The sequence below is a fragment of the Panthera pardus genome, unplaced genomic scaffold, assembly GCF_024362965.1.
Source record: "Panthera pardus isolate Hobbes unplaced genomic scaffold, ASM2436296v1 HiC_scaffold_11, whole genome shotgun sequence".
Lineage (NCBI taxonomy): Eukaryota > Metazoa > Chordata > Mammalia > Carnivora > Felidae > Panthera > Panthera pardus.
The window spans coordinates 94,633,903-94,649,712 of NW_026526666.1; the positions used below are offsets into that span (position 1 = coordinate 94,633,903).

Below are 15,810 nucleotides of genomic sequence, written 5' to 3' on the forward strand. Positions count from 1 at the left end.
CCCCTTCCGAGTGCTCTGCCGGGGCTCTGACCGCCATTTCCTCAGACACACTGACCTAAGTAAGCTCCAGGCAAACCACCAAGCACATTCCGACCTCTTCCCGATTCTGACTATCCCAGGGCTCCCAGGCTCCTCCCCTTTGCATTCTGGTTCTGACTCTCCCCCAGACTCCTCCTTGCCCCTAGCTCCCCCGGTTCCTCTCATCCTAGACTGGTTCCTCCCCCCCAGGCCTTTTCCCAGGGTCCTGGCTCTGCCTGTCCCGGAACCTCTTCTCTAATTTCGGTACCAGGACTCTAGCTCTGCCCCAGGCTCCGCCCCCAGTTGCCCAAGCACCTCCCACTCTGGACTCAGATCTGCCCCAGAGTTCTCACCCACCTCCATGGGACCTGACTCAGTAGCTCTAACTCCGGGTTTTGGCTCCACCCAAAATGCTCAGGCCCAGCCCAGGCTCCTCCCTCCCCCCCCCGCCCCCTCCTTAGCTCCACCCCCACAACACTGGCTCCGCCCCAGATGCCCCAAGTCCTGCCCCCGGGACTCTGGCTCCGCCCCAGGGGGCTGGTGCCCCGCCTACCTGGACCTGCAGCTGGCGCTTGTGCAGGGCCGAGTGGATCAGGGCGAGCGTGGAGGAGTCGGAGCAGGCCGGGGATGGGCCTCGGCGCGGGGATCGGCCGCGGCCGGGCGAGGAGCGTCGCGGCGGGGAGGGGGTCCGGGGGCCCGAGAGCCCCCGCAGGCTGCCGTCCGACGCGTCCCCCGTGCGCTCAGAGCCACTTAGCTGGACACCGCTCTCCATGTCCGACAGGACGGCCTGAGGTGGGGGGGCCAGGCCAGTGAGGAGGGGGGCCGCGGGTTAGTTGGACCAAGAAGCCCAGGCGACGCAGTGGGGTGGCGGGCGCCCCGTGTCCGGCTTCCGCGCTCCGCCGCACATTCTAAGCTCCCTTCCTACAGGTCCTCCCGATTCCACCCGCCCTGGCTCACAGGCCTCGGCCCGCCGGCTATTCTCCCGTGTATTGCCGAGACATTGGGCGATTCTCCCAGATGGGCCTGGAATTCGCAGCGCCTCCCCATCTCGGACTGGGGCTCCCCTCGGGGTAGAGGCCAGGCTCGACTGGCAGGGGTGTCCAACAGCAGCATGGGTCCCCAGGGCCCCCAGCCGCTTGCGATTCAGCGCAAGGCCACCAGAGGACGTGGTGGCCCCAGACTGCCCGGGCCCTCCCTGCCCAGGGCTCCTTCCCACCTCCCACCTGTGCCAGGTCTCTCAGGGTCTGCTGCAGCCCCTCTCCGTCCTCTGTCTCCAGGGCCGCCTGCTCCTGGAGCCGCAGGGATTCCTGGAGTGGTGTGGGGGAGACAAGGGATGGTCAGGGTCTCTGCCCTAGTCTGAATCTCCACCTTATTCTCCCTCCCTGGCTCCCCACCCATCAGGTAGCCTCTAAGGCCCTGCTCAGAGGCCAGACGCTTGGTAGACCCCATGGCATCCCCCGTGCCCTCAATGCACAGACCAGGCCCGGAGAAGTGCAGTGTCACTATATAGGTCACACAGCCTATTGGAGGAGAGCCGGACATAGGACCCAGGCCAGGCCCCACACAGAAGGATGACCAACCCAGGCAGTACCCTTGAAGGGTGTCCCTCTGGTGGGGAGGCAGCTCAGTTCCTAGAGAAGGAGCCCTGTGCTAGCAGGGCACAAGCATCTTTTCAAGCCCCAGCTTATTGGCTCTGAGACTCTAGACAGTATCTCTCCTTGGGCCTCAGTTTCCTCATCTGTGTAATGGGGATCATGCCACAGAGCTGCTGAAAGAATGAAATGGGATAAAGGAGGTGAATGTACTTACCACTAAGCCTGGCACACACTAGGTGCTCAATTAATGGGGGGGGGGGGGGAGGGTGAAACCAAATCGGAATGGAATGCTAGGGATGGCCCTAGCAAACATGGCCCTCATCTGTGGGTCTGGTCGGCCTCCCGATCCCACCCTGCCACATCTCAGGGTCAGGTGCATCTCACCAAGGCCTCAAGCTTCTCAGTAAGGGCCTTGTTGACCCGATCCTTCTCCAGATTCTGGTTCTGAAGGCGCTCCACTGTCAGGGCCAGCTCTGTCACTCTGGAAGAAGAGCAGTGACAGAGGTGAATGTGAGACCCACCCCAGCCTCTCCTCACACCCACCAGCAATGTGTCCTTCATGCTTTCCCAAACCTTCAGGGGGGACCCTCGGTTCCACCACCCTAACTGTGTGATCTTGAGCAAGTCACTTCTCTCTGGACTTCAGATTGCTCATCTATGAAAGGAGAATGAGGGCACCTGGGTGGCTCAGTCTTTAAGTGTCTGACTTTGGCTCAGGTCATGATCCCACAGTTCATGAGTTCGAGTCCCACATCAGGTGAGCTCGTGCCCTGCTTTGGGTAAGCTCGAGCCCAGCTTCAGGTAAGCATGAACCCTGCTTCGGGTGAATATGAGCCCCGCTTCTCTCTCTCCCTCTCTCTCAAAAATATAAATAAATAATAAATAAATAAACAAACAAATGGAGAATGAAGTTGCCACTCACTTTATCTCTGGGGCTCATCTAGATCGCAAGAGCTGGGAGCGTAAGTTCTAGCCTCAGTGGTTAAACTGCTCATAATGTGCCCTGGACAAGAGCCCCCTGAACCTCAGTCTCCCCCTCTGCCAAATGAGGTGCCTGGGAAGACTGGCCGAGCTCACCCCGGGGAAAGGCCCAGCCCCGGTGAACAAACACTCGCTCTTCCCTGCGCCCCCAGACGCTCACTCTGCAGGGAGGCCTGCCTCACGCACCTGGCACTGAGGTTGGCCTTGTCCAGGTTGCTCTGCACCTGCAGCTGGGTGAGGTCCTTCTCCTGGAGCACCTTGTCCCGCAGCTGCTCGTCCAGCTGGGCCTGTAGCAGTGTCTGCTTCTCCAGGGCCGCCTCTGCCCGGCTCTCGGCCAGCCGCAGGCCTGCGCTCAGCCCCAGGTCCGCCTCCTGGATGGCCCTTGAGGTCCGGGCCAACTCCCCTCCCAGCTGCAGCAGGTCCCTGGTGGAGAGAGCACAGAAGGGGGATGGGATGGCGGGGTATAAATTGAAACCATCCCAGGATAGTTTAATAGTTTAATTTAACTATAGTATAAACTAAAGCTATCCCAGGATGTTAACAGTGGGATGCCACTATTGGATGGGGGAAAAAAAAAAAAAAAAGTCCCATAACACACAGTGTAGGTGAGGCTATGGAGAAACAGGCTGTGCCTACACTGCTGGCAGGAGGGTAAGTGGGTGTAACCACAGCGCAGGGCAATTAGGAAGCACTCTGAAAAGTATAAATGGGCAGGTTCTTTGACTCACCAACTACACTCCTAAGAATTTATCCTACAGATATGGCCCAATGCAAGGGAAGTGACCTGTGTATAAAGTGATCCACTGCAGTACTGCTCATGTCAGAAATACCGGTGACAATCTATATGTGCATCAAAAGAGGGCCGCTATTGGGTGGCTCAGTCGGTTAAGCATCTGACCAGGTCAGGTCATGATCTCGTGATTTGTGGGTTCGAGCCCCGCATCGGGCTCTGCACTGACCGTGCTTGGGATTCTCACTCACTCCCTCTCTCTCTCTCTGTCCCTCCCTGACTTGTGATCTCTCCCTCCCAAAATAAATAACTTAAAAAAATATTGTGGGGCACCTGCGTGGCTCAGTCAGTTAAGCATCTGACTTTGCCTCAGGTCATGATCTCGCAGCTCATGGGTTCGAGCCCTGTGTCGGGCTCTGTGCTGACAGCTCAGAGCCTGGAGCCTCCTTTGGATTCTGTCTCCCTCTCTTTCTGCCCCTCCCCTGCTCATGCTGTCTTTCTCTCTCTCAAAAATAAATTTTAAAAAATATACATTGATTTGTGTAAAGTAAAAACATAACTTAAAAATAGAACTACCCTACGACCCAGCAATGGCACTACTAGGCATTTATCCATGGGATACAGGTGTGCTGTTTCGAAGGGACACATGCACCCCCATGTTTATAGCAGCACTATCAACAATGGCCAAAGTATGGAAGGAGCCCAAATGTCCGTTGATGGATGAATGGATAAAGACGATGTGGGATATACTACATACAATGGAGTATTACTCGGCAATCAAAAAGAAGGAAATCTTGCCATTTGCAACTACGTGGATGGGACTGGAGGGCATTATGCTAAGTGAAATTAGTCAGAGAAAGACAAATATCATATGACTTCACTCATAGGAGGACTTTAAGGTATAAAGCAGATGAATATAAGGGAAGAGAAGAATAATATAAAAGGGAGGACATAATATATAATAATTATATAATAATTATATAATATATAATAATATAATAATGTAATATAAGTATATAATAATTATATAATATATATAATAATAATATAAAAGGAGGGGGACAAAACATGAGATTCTTAAATACAGGGAACAAATTGAGGGTTGCTGAAGGGGTTGTGGGTTGGGGAATGGGCTAAACGGACAAGGATGACACTTGTTGGGATGAGCACCGAGTATTATACATAGGGGATGAATCACTGGAATCTACTCCTGAAATCATTTTTGTACTATATGCTAACTAACGTGGCTGCAAATTAAAATTAATTAATTAATTAAAGAGGTCCACAACAAAATTGATCACTTCTAGGTAAGCAATGTAGATAGAAAACAATTGAAAATAAGTACACTAAAAATCTTAGCCATAAAAAAAAGAAAGAGGGCTACTATTAAATAAATCTGGCATATCCATTCAATGGAATACTCCGTAACCAAGAAAAATGCATCAGCTATTCAGAGCTTAAGAGGGAGCGACCTTGAAGTTATAACTATTAGGTGAAGAAAGTATCTTCAAGAACTCAAAGACAAAATTCTACCAAAAGTATAGAACAAGGAGGGGGGCAGAAAAGAGAGAGAGTGAGAGAGATCTGCTATATTTCTTGTATAAAATAAGGCTGGCAGGTCATGTAGGAAACTGGGAGGGAAGCATCTGGGCCAGAAAGGCGAGGGAGACTTTTCACTGTACACCCTTTTGAAATTTGAATTTTGTGAATATGTAAGTTATTCAAAAGTAAAATAATTAAATTTTTAAATGCTAAATAAAAATAATACATATTTGGGGCAACTGGCTGGCCTAGTCTGTAGAACATGCAGCCCTTGATCTTGGTGTCCTGAGTTCAAATCCCACGTTGGGCAAAGAGCTTAAAATATATATATATTACATTATACATATATATGTTATATATATTATATATATGTTATATATATTATATATGTATAATATATATAACATATATATAATATATATATATATATTATATACACACACATATATATATATTTTTAGTATATCAGGCTAAATCCTTTCCTTTCCTGAATCAACTATACCACTAGGTGCCTAATACTAAGGAGAGGAAGTGCCTCATAGAAGAATTCCAGTTAATACACGAAGAAGTGACAGAATGGGACATTCATGATTTGGTGACCCCTGATGAGTGTCTGAGTCTTGGCACTGAGCATCAAGGGCCTCCAATGTACACAAAGAGAGGCACCCAGGCATTGGGGTTTCCTAATAGAAGAGCACACAGCACTTAGGAAGAAGTCTTGTTTAAAAAAAACCAAAAAACAAAAACCTGAACCTGAATCTGATCAAGGCTTAGATCCAACATCCAATTTACAAGAAATACAAGGGACAAAGGTGTTAAACACCACCTCAGAATCTAGACTATGGGAATCACTCAGGACAACTGTCCCAGTTTCCTAAACAAATAAATGAAAAGACTTAAGAGGCAACTCAGCCAATCACATTTGGTGAGCATCTATGATGGGTCCTGATTCCAACAAATTATAAACACAAAAAGTGAAGCAAAACCATCTGTGACACTGATGAGCCAATTAGAAATTTGGACACTGAATACCTGATGACTTAAAAAAAAATCATCTGGGGTGCCTGGGTGGCTCAGCTGGTTAAGCGTCCGACTTTGGCTCAGATCACGATCTTGCAGTTTGTGGGTTCGAGCCCCACGTCGGGCTCTGTGTTGACAACTCAGAGCCTGGAGCCTGCTTCAGATTCTGTATCTCCCTCTCTCTCTGCCCCTCCCCTGCTCATGCTCTGTCTGTCTCTCTCTCAAAAATAAATAAACATTAAAAACATTTTTTAAATCAAAAAACAAATTTGAAAAAAAGAAGCTTTAACAAAAGATCATCAAATAAATAATTAAATAAAATTGTAACGCGAAAAAAGAAAGGAACTACTCTGCCTGTCTCAGCTCTCCCTGCCACCTCACTTGCTCAAAGATCAAGCAGGACCGAGCTCCCCTGCTGACATGAGCCTTTGAGGCTCTCCCAACCTGACCTCCCTTCCCCTGCCTTTTGTTCCAGACCCACTGGCTGCCATTTCCTCCTACCTCCGAGCCTTTGCTCACGCTCTTTCTTCTGCTTGGAGTGCCCCTGTCTCTGGTGGTTAAAATCCTACCCAGCCCTTGAGGTCGGTGCCAGTTCCACCTCGTCTATGAAGTGTTTCTCTGACCTCCCCAACCCTCCCAACCTTCTGAGCATCTGGGATAGTCTCTCTGCTCTGTTCACTCACCACTCACTTCCTCGGTCTAGAATTTGGGGGGTCCATATCTTTTCATCACTAGAGCTGGAGAGGTCTTGTGGCAGAAGCTGCACATTCTAGCAGATTAAAAGCAGGAGCTGTAAATCCTGACTAGGCCACTTACTTACTGCTGTGTGACCTTGGGGAGGTCACTCTACCTCTCTGAGCCTCAGTGCCCTCATCTGTGAAGCGGGGAGTATCACAGCTCCTACCTCCTGGGGCCCTGTCCATATCAGAAGACACGAAACGGCCAAAGAGCCTAGCTCAGAGCAAACACCTAGTACCTGCTGACTGCCATGACGGTGGTAGGAATTAACTATTACTAGTTGTCTCTGCATCTCTACAGGGCCTGGCACACAGTAGGTGTGTTCGGTTGGACTAAAGTTCAACTGCGGAGTTGAATTCAATTTAAAAAGCGGGGCTGTCTCCAGCGGCTGCAGCGTCTCCCCAGGCCGCCCCTCCGCCAGCCGGGCCTCACCTCTCGGTGGACATCTTCACCTCGCTGGCCAGCCGACGGAGCCCCACAACCTGCCTCCAGAGGAGGAGCAGGCGGCTGTGCTCGTTGCTGATGTAGGTGTTGAAGGACTGGAGGGAAGGCGGGCTGAGTGAGGGCCGGCCCCGCCTCCTCCCGGCCCCGCCCCGGCCCCGGCCCCGCCCCCTTCCCAGCTCCGCCTCCTCCCCCAACTCCAGCCATCGCGGGAGACCCGGTCGTCGGTCCGGGAAGCGGGTCTTCCCCTGGGCCCGCGCCCGGCCTGCGCGCACCGCGCAGGCTCTCAAGCCTCCCTCTCGCACAGGGAACGGGTTGCAACGCCTCCACGGGCTGCGGCTGCACGAGGCAGCGCAAAAGGCAGAAAGTGCTGGAGCTAGACCTAGGTTTGCATCCCCGCTGCCAGCTGCATGACCGTGGGCGGATGACTTAACTTCTCTTTAAAATGAGGATGACAGCACCTACCACACACAGTTATTAGGGGGAACAGAAGAGAAAATGCATGCCAGGCATGTCGTGTAGGCTAAGCAAGGCCAGCTATTACGATGACAAACTGTTTACCTCTCCTAAAAGGCTCATGGGCCAGCAGGCCGTCCCTCTCTCTCTCCCTCTCCCCTCGGCTCCTTAGTCCTCACGACTCTACGGTGGCCCTTCCCCGCCGGCCAGCCTGGGACCCCGAGGCCCCAGTGGCCTCCCAGGAGCCCCGTGCCCACCTCCTCCTCACGCCTCCACGCCGCCTCCCGCTGCTCCAGCTCCTTACGGCTGCGTGTCCAGTCAGAAGTCACCTTGCGGATGTCCTCACTCAGAGCCTGGTTGGCCGAGTTCGCCTGGTCCAGCTGCTCTCGGAGCATGGAGTTCACCTGGGCCAGGCTGGAACTCCTGGGTGGGGGGTGGGGGGGGGGGCATGAAAGGGACCGGTGGGCATATGGCAGGAGAGGCCAGCCCCACCAGCTAGCCTCCCTCCCTACCACGCCCCACCTCTGCTGCTCCTCCTCTAGGCGGATGAGGGCGCTCTCGAGGTCATGGCTGTGCTCTGTGTCCTGGGGGGGAGAAGTGGGGCATCAGCCTGGGCAAGTAGAGGGAAGGGACCGCCTCGCGCCCCGCCCCCCCCCCGACGCCAGCACCCACCCTCAGCCGCTGCCGCTCCAGCTCTGTAGATCTCTCTAGAAGCTGTTGCTCCAGCTCCGAGCACTTCTTCTTGTACTGCAGGGTCTGCGGGTGGGTGGGGAGTGGAAGGTTAGCCCCAGGGGCTGGGGACAGGGCAAAGCGAGCACACGGGGGACAGGAGCAGGAGTGGGTAGCCCTGACCTTGGCCTGCAGCCGCTGCACAAGCTGGGCCTGCCGCTGCTGGCCTTCCTGGTAGGCCTGCAGCTTGCGCCGGTAGGAGGCCTGCTCCTCCTGCAGCTGCCTCCGCAGCTCCACGCTCTGCCGGACCAGCCCCGTGGGCTCCTGCGTTTCTGGCTCCCCAGACTCCAGCCGCACAGCCTGCTCCAGCTGCAGGGAAGGTGCCTGGGTGAGAGGCGCAGGCCTCTCGGGAAAGCAGGCCCAGAGCTCTGCAGAGGGTGCCAGGCTGGGCCCAGACCCACAATGCCTTGCAGGCATAGATGGGCAAGCCCGGGATGTGATGGCGCGCGTGCACAGGGTAACGCCGCTGTGCGTGGACACAGGCTGAACATGCATCGACACACAGGCAAGGCGTGGATGGACACATGCAGGTGGGCCCAGGAACATTTGCATGCAAAACACAAAGTTGCACCCGGAGATAAACATTACAGCCTCCATGCACCGTGCACAGTGAGCCTCTCCGCCAAACACCTAACCCGCGGCGGTTGATTATTAGCTCCATGCCTATGTCTCCCCACCACCACCCAAAGCGTGCTCAGGAAAACCTGGATTTCTGTTCCCCGCTGTATCTTAGACCCAGAGGAGTGGCAGTGGCATGTTTGTGGAGATCATGAATTAATCGCATGAGCAAATGTGAATGCATTCAAGCAGAAGCAAAAATATACACGTGCGTATCTGAGCTTAGAGACATGCACACACATAAGGACAGGGGCGGTCTCAAACATCCCCAGGGTGACAGAGGTGAAGTCCCCACCCCACCCCTACCCCCACCCCGACACGCACACAGTGCTCTCTCTGTAAGAGGCACAAACTCTCTAACATAAGGCACGCTTCTTGCACGCTTATTAATACCGTCTCGTCTCGGCCCCAAGTTACCCCCACCTCCCACCTTGCGGGAAGCTGCCGTCAGCACCCTGCTCCACCCCCAGGCAGCTGGCAGCCCCTTCTTTGTCAGAGCCCGTGAGCACAGGCGGTGCCCCACTCTGGCTGAGCCTCCTAACCCCTTAGGCACCTGCTGGCCCTGGGAGGCCCAGCAGCCTCCTCAAGCTTTGGGGGAAGGGAGGAGGGAATGGGCAGTTGGGGGTGAGCAGGACTGAGAGAAGAGGGACACTCGTCAGGGAGAATCAAGGGGAAGACAGCCCAGCCCAGCTGACTCCGGCCCAGGCCCACACTCACCATCCACCTCCCCACTGCCTGCGCTGCTAGCCCAGGCCCAGCATTCGCGTGGGTTCCAAAGCTTCCAGGGTTATTTGCCCTGGCTAAATAACAGGCCCAGACCAGGCTAGCCCTCCGGGCCTATGTTCACACCCAGGACGCCCAGGGGCCGCTCAGCCACGGACCACTGTGCTGGGGCAGGGCGACAGTGGCCACTGGGGTGCCCCCCATAAAGAGGAGCCGGTGGGGACTTCTTGGGGGCTTCTGCCTGGAAGGCAGGCTGCAGGCCCGTGACCAGGGTCTGCCTGGAGCCTACCTAAGGCAGGTGACAGGCAGACTGTTTACATCTCAGCGCAGTGAGATACTATGTGTATCTGGCGGCGGCTGGGTGCGTTTTGGCATTTGTCTCCATAAGGGACCCCGTGTATCTCTGTGTCCAGGCCTTCAGGGGGACCTCCGCGAGGAGGCCTCTGGGGTCACAGGTCTCTGTTGCGGTGCAAGCACGGGGGTGCCCGTGTGTTCGTATGTTTTTATGTCTGCATGCAGGCCTGTACGTGGGTGGGGGGGGGGTCTGGGGCACGTGTCTGGGCTCCACGTGTGTCTGGGGCACGTGGATCAGCGACTCTAGGCCACGTGCAGGTACGCACGCCTTTGTCTGGCTGTGTGTGTCCGTGAGATGTGAGACCACGTGTCGTGTTGTCCGCAGGATGGTGCGTCTCGTCCGTGTGGCTGTGCGTCTGGGTGGTACGTGCTGTGAACGGGGGGGACTGTGCGGTGCCCGGCTGTCGGTGTGACTTATGCTGTGTCCGGTGACGAATCCGACGAATCTGAGCGCGTATCACCGCGGGGGACTCGTGTTTCCGTGTGACGTGTCTTGTGTGGGGTCCGATCGCGGCCTGTGCTCTGTGCGTTTTGCACACGGGGGCTGTTTGCTGCTGTGACGTGGAGGGGTTCAGGCCGTCGCTGGGTGCTCCGCCCGCTTCCCCAGTGCTCACAGCCAGACCAGGGCCACTCCCGGCCACACCTCACCCCTTTCCACAAACTTTACCCCTCACAAAACAGCCTTTCAGTTTTACTTGTAATTCAAAAGGGAAAGAGGCGGTCACCACGCTGAGGATGAAAGAAGTTTACTGTCTCCCCTAGCAACCCCTGCCCAACTACCCGCCGTTCATTCACTCTGTCCAGGTTGCCATGGACACTGGGGGAGCCCAGGGGGTCTGTCCTGCGGAGCCCAGGGGATGTGGCCATGGCTTCCTTCCCATTCGCAGCTGCCTCGCCCAACACCTGCTCCACAGGGACAGGAAGATGGGGGGGCCTCCATAGGGACCGTGAGGTCCTCCTTGGAACCTGGGAAGTGGCCACTGGGAGCCTCTGCCTCAGTTTCTCTCCATGCGTCAACAGGACACAGACCTTGACCTTGCCTCCACTTGTTTTTCCCAGGGATGCTGCGGGGTTTAAAAGAGTGAACAACCTCACCGACTGGCTTCCAAAGCAGCCCACATGTAACACTTATGGCCACCAGGGCAGGCCCCACCACTGGTCCCCTGGGAACAAGTGGGCAGCAGGGACAGAGTGCCACAGGACTACAGAGCCCTGGACCAGGGGTCTCAACCCAACTCCACCACTGACCTTGGGCCTATCATGCCCCTGCTCTGGGCCTATTTCCCCATCTGTAATAAAGTGATCTTCAGACTCTCACGTTCTCTGTGAGCCCACCCCCCAGGACAGGCTTTGAGGTCATTCACACCCAAACCCTGCCTGCAGGTGGGGGCCTCGCTCACACCATCTCAGACAGACAAAAGTGAAACACCAGGCCCCCTCTACATGCTATTCAGGGGCCTCCCCAGCCACGAGGGAATCTTCTAGACGAATACACCCCGCCCCCGCCACACACACACCCCAGCCTCTGACCTGCTGCAGCCCAGCCTCAGCAACATGTGTTAGCAGAAAAGAAGCCTGCCACCTCCCCCCCGCCCCACCTCTCCTTTTCTGCCCCTGCCCGCTTGGGGCACCGTGCTAGCCACACTATGAGTCAGAAGTTGGCATTTAAGAGACAGCCCCCGGGGACCTGGCATCGTGCCAGTGGCCAAAAGATGAGAGGGCTAAACTGGAAGAGGGCTGGCTCAAGGCCCCGTCACCACCAACAATGTGGGATTCGGGCCAGCTCACCCACCACACCTCCTGAAAACTCTGGGAAAAGTAGCTCTACACTGTCCCAGGAGCTGGGGCCACTATGGGCCCCCCACCCTGTTCCTCTGCATGTCCCAACACGTCGGGAGCCTGTCCAGGCAAGCAAATACCAGGACACTGGCGGACCTCACAACCACAGGCACGAACACATATCCCTCTTCCCAAAAGGAGTATGCATGCCCCCGCGTGGACAGGCCCAGCCCAGGGGTCCTCGGCTAACCTGTCTCTGCCTCCCGCACAGGGCGTTCTGGGCCAGCCTCAGTCTCTGGGCTCCAGTCTCTTTGTTACATCCAGAGGATCATGTCCGAGGTCCTTCCAGCTTTCCAACTGCCCCCTGGAACTCCCAGCCCAGTCGTCTCTTCCTACACCCAGAAAACAAACCTGCAATGCACATCTGGGGCTGGGGGTAGAGAGACCTAGCCTTCACCGGCTGTGGGACCCCAAGCACGGTGCTCTCCCTCTTAGAGCCTGTTAGTTCCTCTGCTACACAAGCAGCATCATGGTCCCAAGCTTGGTGCATCAAACGTAAAGCACCCAGTAAGTGCCTGGCACACAGTAAGCACTCCATAAACAGTAGCTACGATTATGACTGTTATTACAACCCACACATCTCCCATCTAGATAGACACTCCTTCCCCCGTGCAACTCTCTCCCGAACTTGCAGCCATCAACTCCCTAGCGTCACCTCACAAGACTGGGGGCCCAAAGGAGACAGTGCTCCCGGCCCTGGCCCACAGCGACCCCCTGCCCCGGGAGCCCCACAAGCCTGCAGCACAAGCCTGGGGAATGCGAATCCTGTCTGGACTTGAAGGCAAGCCTGGATTCTCTTTCCTTCCTTTGCTGGTCCTCAATCCCACGGGGGGTGGCAGCAAGTCTGTGGTGGCCCCAGAAGGCCTGCAGAATGCTGCCTGGGCCCCCTCCACCTGCCTGCCTCCGTGTTCAGCCGCCGCTGGGTGGGCCCCAAGAGCCCCACCCATGGGAGCACAGAGAGACGTCCAGACACTCGAGGGGTGGCAGGGGTCTCTAGGGGCCTTACTCTCTGTGCTCCCACCCCCGGTGTCACCCCTGGTGACAGGTACTCTCAAGCCCACATCATACTAGCCTCCCCAAGACAGAAAACAAACTGGGAGAGCACAGTGATTTTCTCGAGGCCACTCGCGTCGGTAGGGCCACAATCTACACCCGGCCCAGCCGGACCCCAGGCCCACCTTCGGCCCGGGGCACAGGCCTGGCCTGGCTGTCTCCCTGCCCTCGCATCAGGGGAGCATGGTGGCCCAGCTCTCGGCCCCCAGGCAGCACCCACCCTCTCGCTGACCGCGTTGTACTTGATGGCCAGCTCGTCACGCTCCGCCCGGCTCTGGGCCAGCAGGTCCTCCACGCGGGACAGCTCCTGCTGCAGCAGCTGGTTTTCCTCCTGCAGCGACAGCACTGATGCCATCTCCGCGGCCGGCAGCGGGGCTGGAGAGGGACAGCAGGCACATGGTTGGCTTCCTTCCCCCCCGCCCCCCCAGGTCCACACCCTCCCACAATAGGTGCTCTACAAACATCACTGGGCAGGAAGAGGGACTGGGCCCCTGAGAGAGGACGTCAGCACCAGAGCACGCAAACAGAGATAAGAACAGGAAGGTGGGCAAAGAGACAGGCCTAGGGCTAGACTCAGAGCGGATCCAAACACCGCTGAAGGGTGGCCCCAGCGGGCCTAGAACGTGCTGGAGGGAGGCTCCGTCCAGCAATTCTAGCTCCTTCTTTCTCCAAGTATTACTCTTCTCTGGGCCTCAGTTTTGCTGATCTGTAACCTGGGTGGAATTGGTAAACAGGAGACCAGGAGACCTACCAGGAGACCAGGAAGACCTCACTTAAGGGAAGGGCTTCATGTAACCTCTGAAGCCAGGGCTTCAGATAGTATAGGTCATGTTGGGAGGAGGAGGAGGAACAGGAAGAGGGGGAAAAAGGGAGAAGTCGAAGTGTCCCCCCGCCCTGTGGGCTCCCCTTCCATCCCAGGAGAACTGGACACACGCCACAGGTCTCCAGGCTCTTTCAGCCTGAGGTGAGGGTTCTCTAAGTCTCTCCTTGCCTGGGGCTCCCAGGGGCCCCAACACCACTGGTCGTCCCAAAGAGGTTGGACAAGGACTGTGGCGGAGCCCCAGAATCACCACCAAGGAGAGCTGCCCACACGCCAGCTGTAACTGAGTGTGCCCTCCCCAGACTCTCAAACCACACAGGAGGTTGTGGACGGCACCCAGCAGGAGGAACAGGGGCCCATCAGCCTCTCTGCCCTGCTGGGGAATGGACAGGACCATCCCTGGGACTTCTGCAGAGCCCTGAGCTAAACTGAGCTGCCCTCCCCCTGTAATCTGGGGTTCAGCCAAGCTCACACCTTCCCTGGGAGAGAAAGTGGTGTTTGGGTCTAAGTCTCTGCTGTGGGCTGCAGGTGGGGGTGCTCATCCCCACGGTCTCGCAGCGTCACATGGAGAACAACTCTGGGCAAACTATACCTCTGAGCCTCCATTTCCCCATCTGTAAAATGGGTCCCTCCATCACAGGGTTGTGCCCGCCTCACAGTGAGCATTTGAGAAATGGAAGCTGCGGTCATTCCTGTCATTACGGCCGTGGAAGAGGGGGACGTGGCAAGGGGTGAGGTGCAGGCAGTGTCTGTGGGGGCGAATGAAGAGGGGCACCTTGGTTCTCAGGCTGGGAGAGGTTGCGGGTGATGATCTCCCTGATGCGGGCAGGTAGGCAGGCGAGCTGAGAGTCCTGGGCAGGGTCCTGCTCGCTCAGGCCCTTCTCCCGGCCTGCCCTCAGGACGCTGCTCTCCAGGGTCTGTGGGGGGGGAGAGAGAGAGTGTGAAGGGGACCGGGGGCCCTGGTCTCCCTGGCCTGGATGGGAGAGGAACAAAGTCCTGCTGCCCAAGATGTGGGGGCCCGTGAGACCCTCAGGAAGCCCCCATGCGGAGGGAAGCCTGGGAGCTACAATGGAAAAAACGCCCCACGGGAGGGCACGCTTCAGTGCCTCCTGCCCCGGGAAGGAGGCCCCATGGAGGGCCAGAGAAGCGAACCAAACCGCATGGCTCACTCACAAAACCCATCGGGGCAGCACAGGGCTGGGGGCTCCAGTCCAGCTCCAACCCCACTGTGCTAGCAGATGTCACCTCAACCCTTAAATCTGGGAGCAGGGATCCCCTTTTCCCACAGGGCCCTGGGATAAGGGGGCCAAAGCAGTTTTGCTCTGAGCACCTCTGTACCCCCAGTCCGGCTGGGAGTTGCAAGCTGGGGCCCCCGTGCACCCTACCACCCACCCCTCCCACCCCATGACCCCAAGATGTACCTACCACTCATCCATTCCTGCTAGACCCATGCTCCCCTGCCCCGGACAGGGTGGGCACAGTCCTCGGGACCCACCTGGATAACCGTCTCCAGTGCCAGCTGGGCCTCCACCGATTCCTCCAGCCCCAAGCTCATGGAGGGGGAAGCTGTGGGCACCCCCCTCCAGGCCCTTCTCCAGGGCCCCAGAGACTAGCTCAGCTCTCCCACCCCACAGCCAGACCGCTGTGCTGAGCACAGGGCAGATTAGGCTTAAATCCGGCGGTGCCCCCCATGTGACCACCGAGGTGGGAGGGGTGAGGGAGGGGGAGGGGCTGGGGAAGGAGAAGAGGGGAGGGAAGAGAAGAAAGGGGAGGGATGAAGAGGGGGAGGGGAGGAAAGGGGGAAGAGGTGGGGGAGAAAGGGAAAGGCTGGAGAGAGGGAGGAGGAGGGACCTGAAGATGGGGGGGGTCCCCCCAACACACACACACACACACACACACACACACACACACACACACACAGTCCACCCTCCCCAGCTGCTGGGTCCTAGAGCCCTCTAAGCCTAGGGGGCGGGGTCAGCATCAGGAGGCGGGAAAGGCTAGTCGTTTGAGACCTCCTTTGCTGACCCAGATGGGGATCACGTGACTTGCTAAGAATGTATTCAAAGGGTGCTGGGATGACGTTTTCCCACATCGGGTTCGGGGCAAAGATCGCAGGCTGTGGAATCGCCCACACCCCTTTGCCTCCATTCCCC

At 56.6% G+C, this 15,810-nt stretch overlaps 1 protein-coding gene across 3 annotated transcripts in view; it reads right to left on the bottom strand.

Annotated features, from left to right (window-relative positions):
- Positions 1 to 15,810, bottom strand: part of CROCC (ciliary rootlet coiled-coil, rootletin) — a 45,989-nt gene extending 30,179 nt beyond the window's left edge. For 2 of the 3 annotated variants that reach the window (XM_053898913.1, XM_053898912.1), the window contains exons 1-12: positions 15,153 to 15,810; positions 14,433 to 14,574; positions 13,058 to 13,212; positions 8,374 to 8,559; positions 8,194 to 8,277; positions 8,044 to 8,105; positions 7,779 to 7,944; positions 7,057 to 7,163; positions 2,781 to 3,017; positions 1,998 to 2,094; positions 1,242 to 1,325; positions 572 to 805 (exon numbers count right to left, since the gene is read on the bottom strand). In XM_053898913.1, the coding sequence (XP_053754888.1) occupies positions 572 to 805; positions 1,242 to 1,325; positions 1,998 to 2,094; positions 2,781 to 3,017; positions 7,057 to 7,163; positions 7,779 to 7,944; positions 8,044 to 8,105; positions 8,194 to 8,277; positions 8,374 to 8,559; positions 13,058 to 13,212; positions 14,433 to 14,574; positions 15,153 to 15,212 (1,614 nt within the window). In that variant the 5' untranslated portion in view covers positions 15,213 to 15,810. The remainder of the gene's footprint in view (positions 1 to 571; positions 806 to 1,241; positions 1,326 to 1,997; positions 2,095 to 2,780; positions 3,018 to 7,056; positions 7,164 to 7,778; positions 7,945 to 8,043; positions 8,106 to 8,193; positions 8,278 to 8,373; positions 8,560 to 13,057; positions 13,213 to 14,432; positions 14,575 to 15,152) is intronic. The other variant, XM_053898914.1, reaches the window with a different exon arrangement.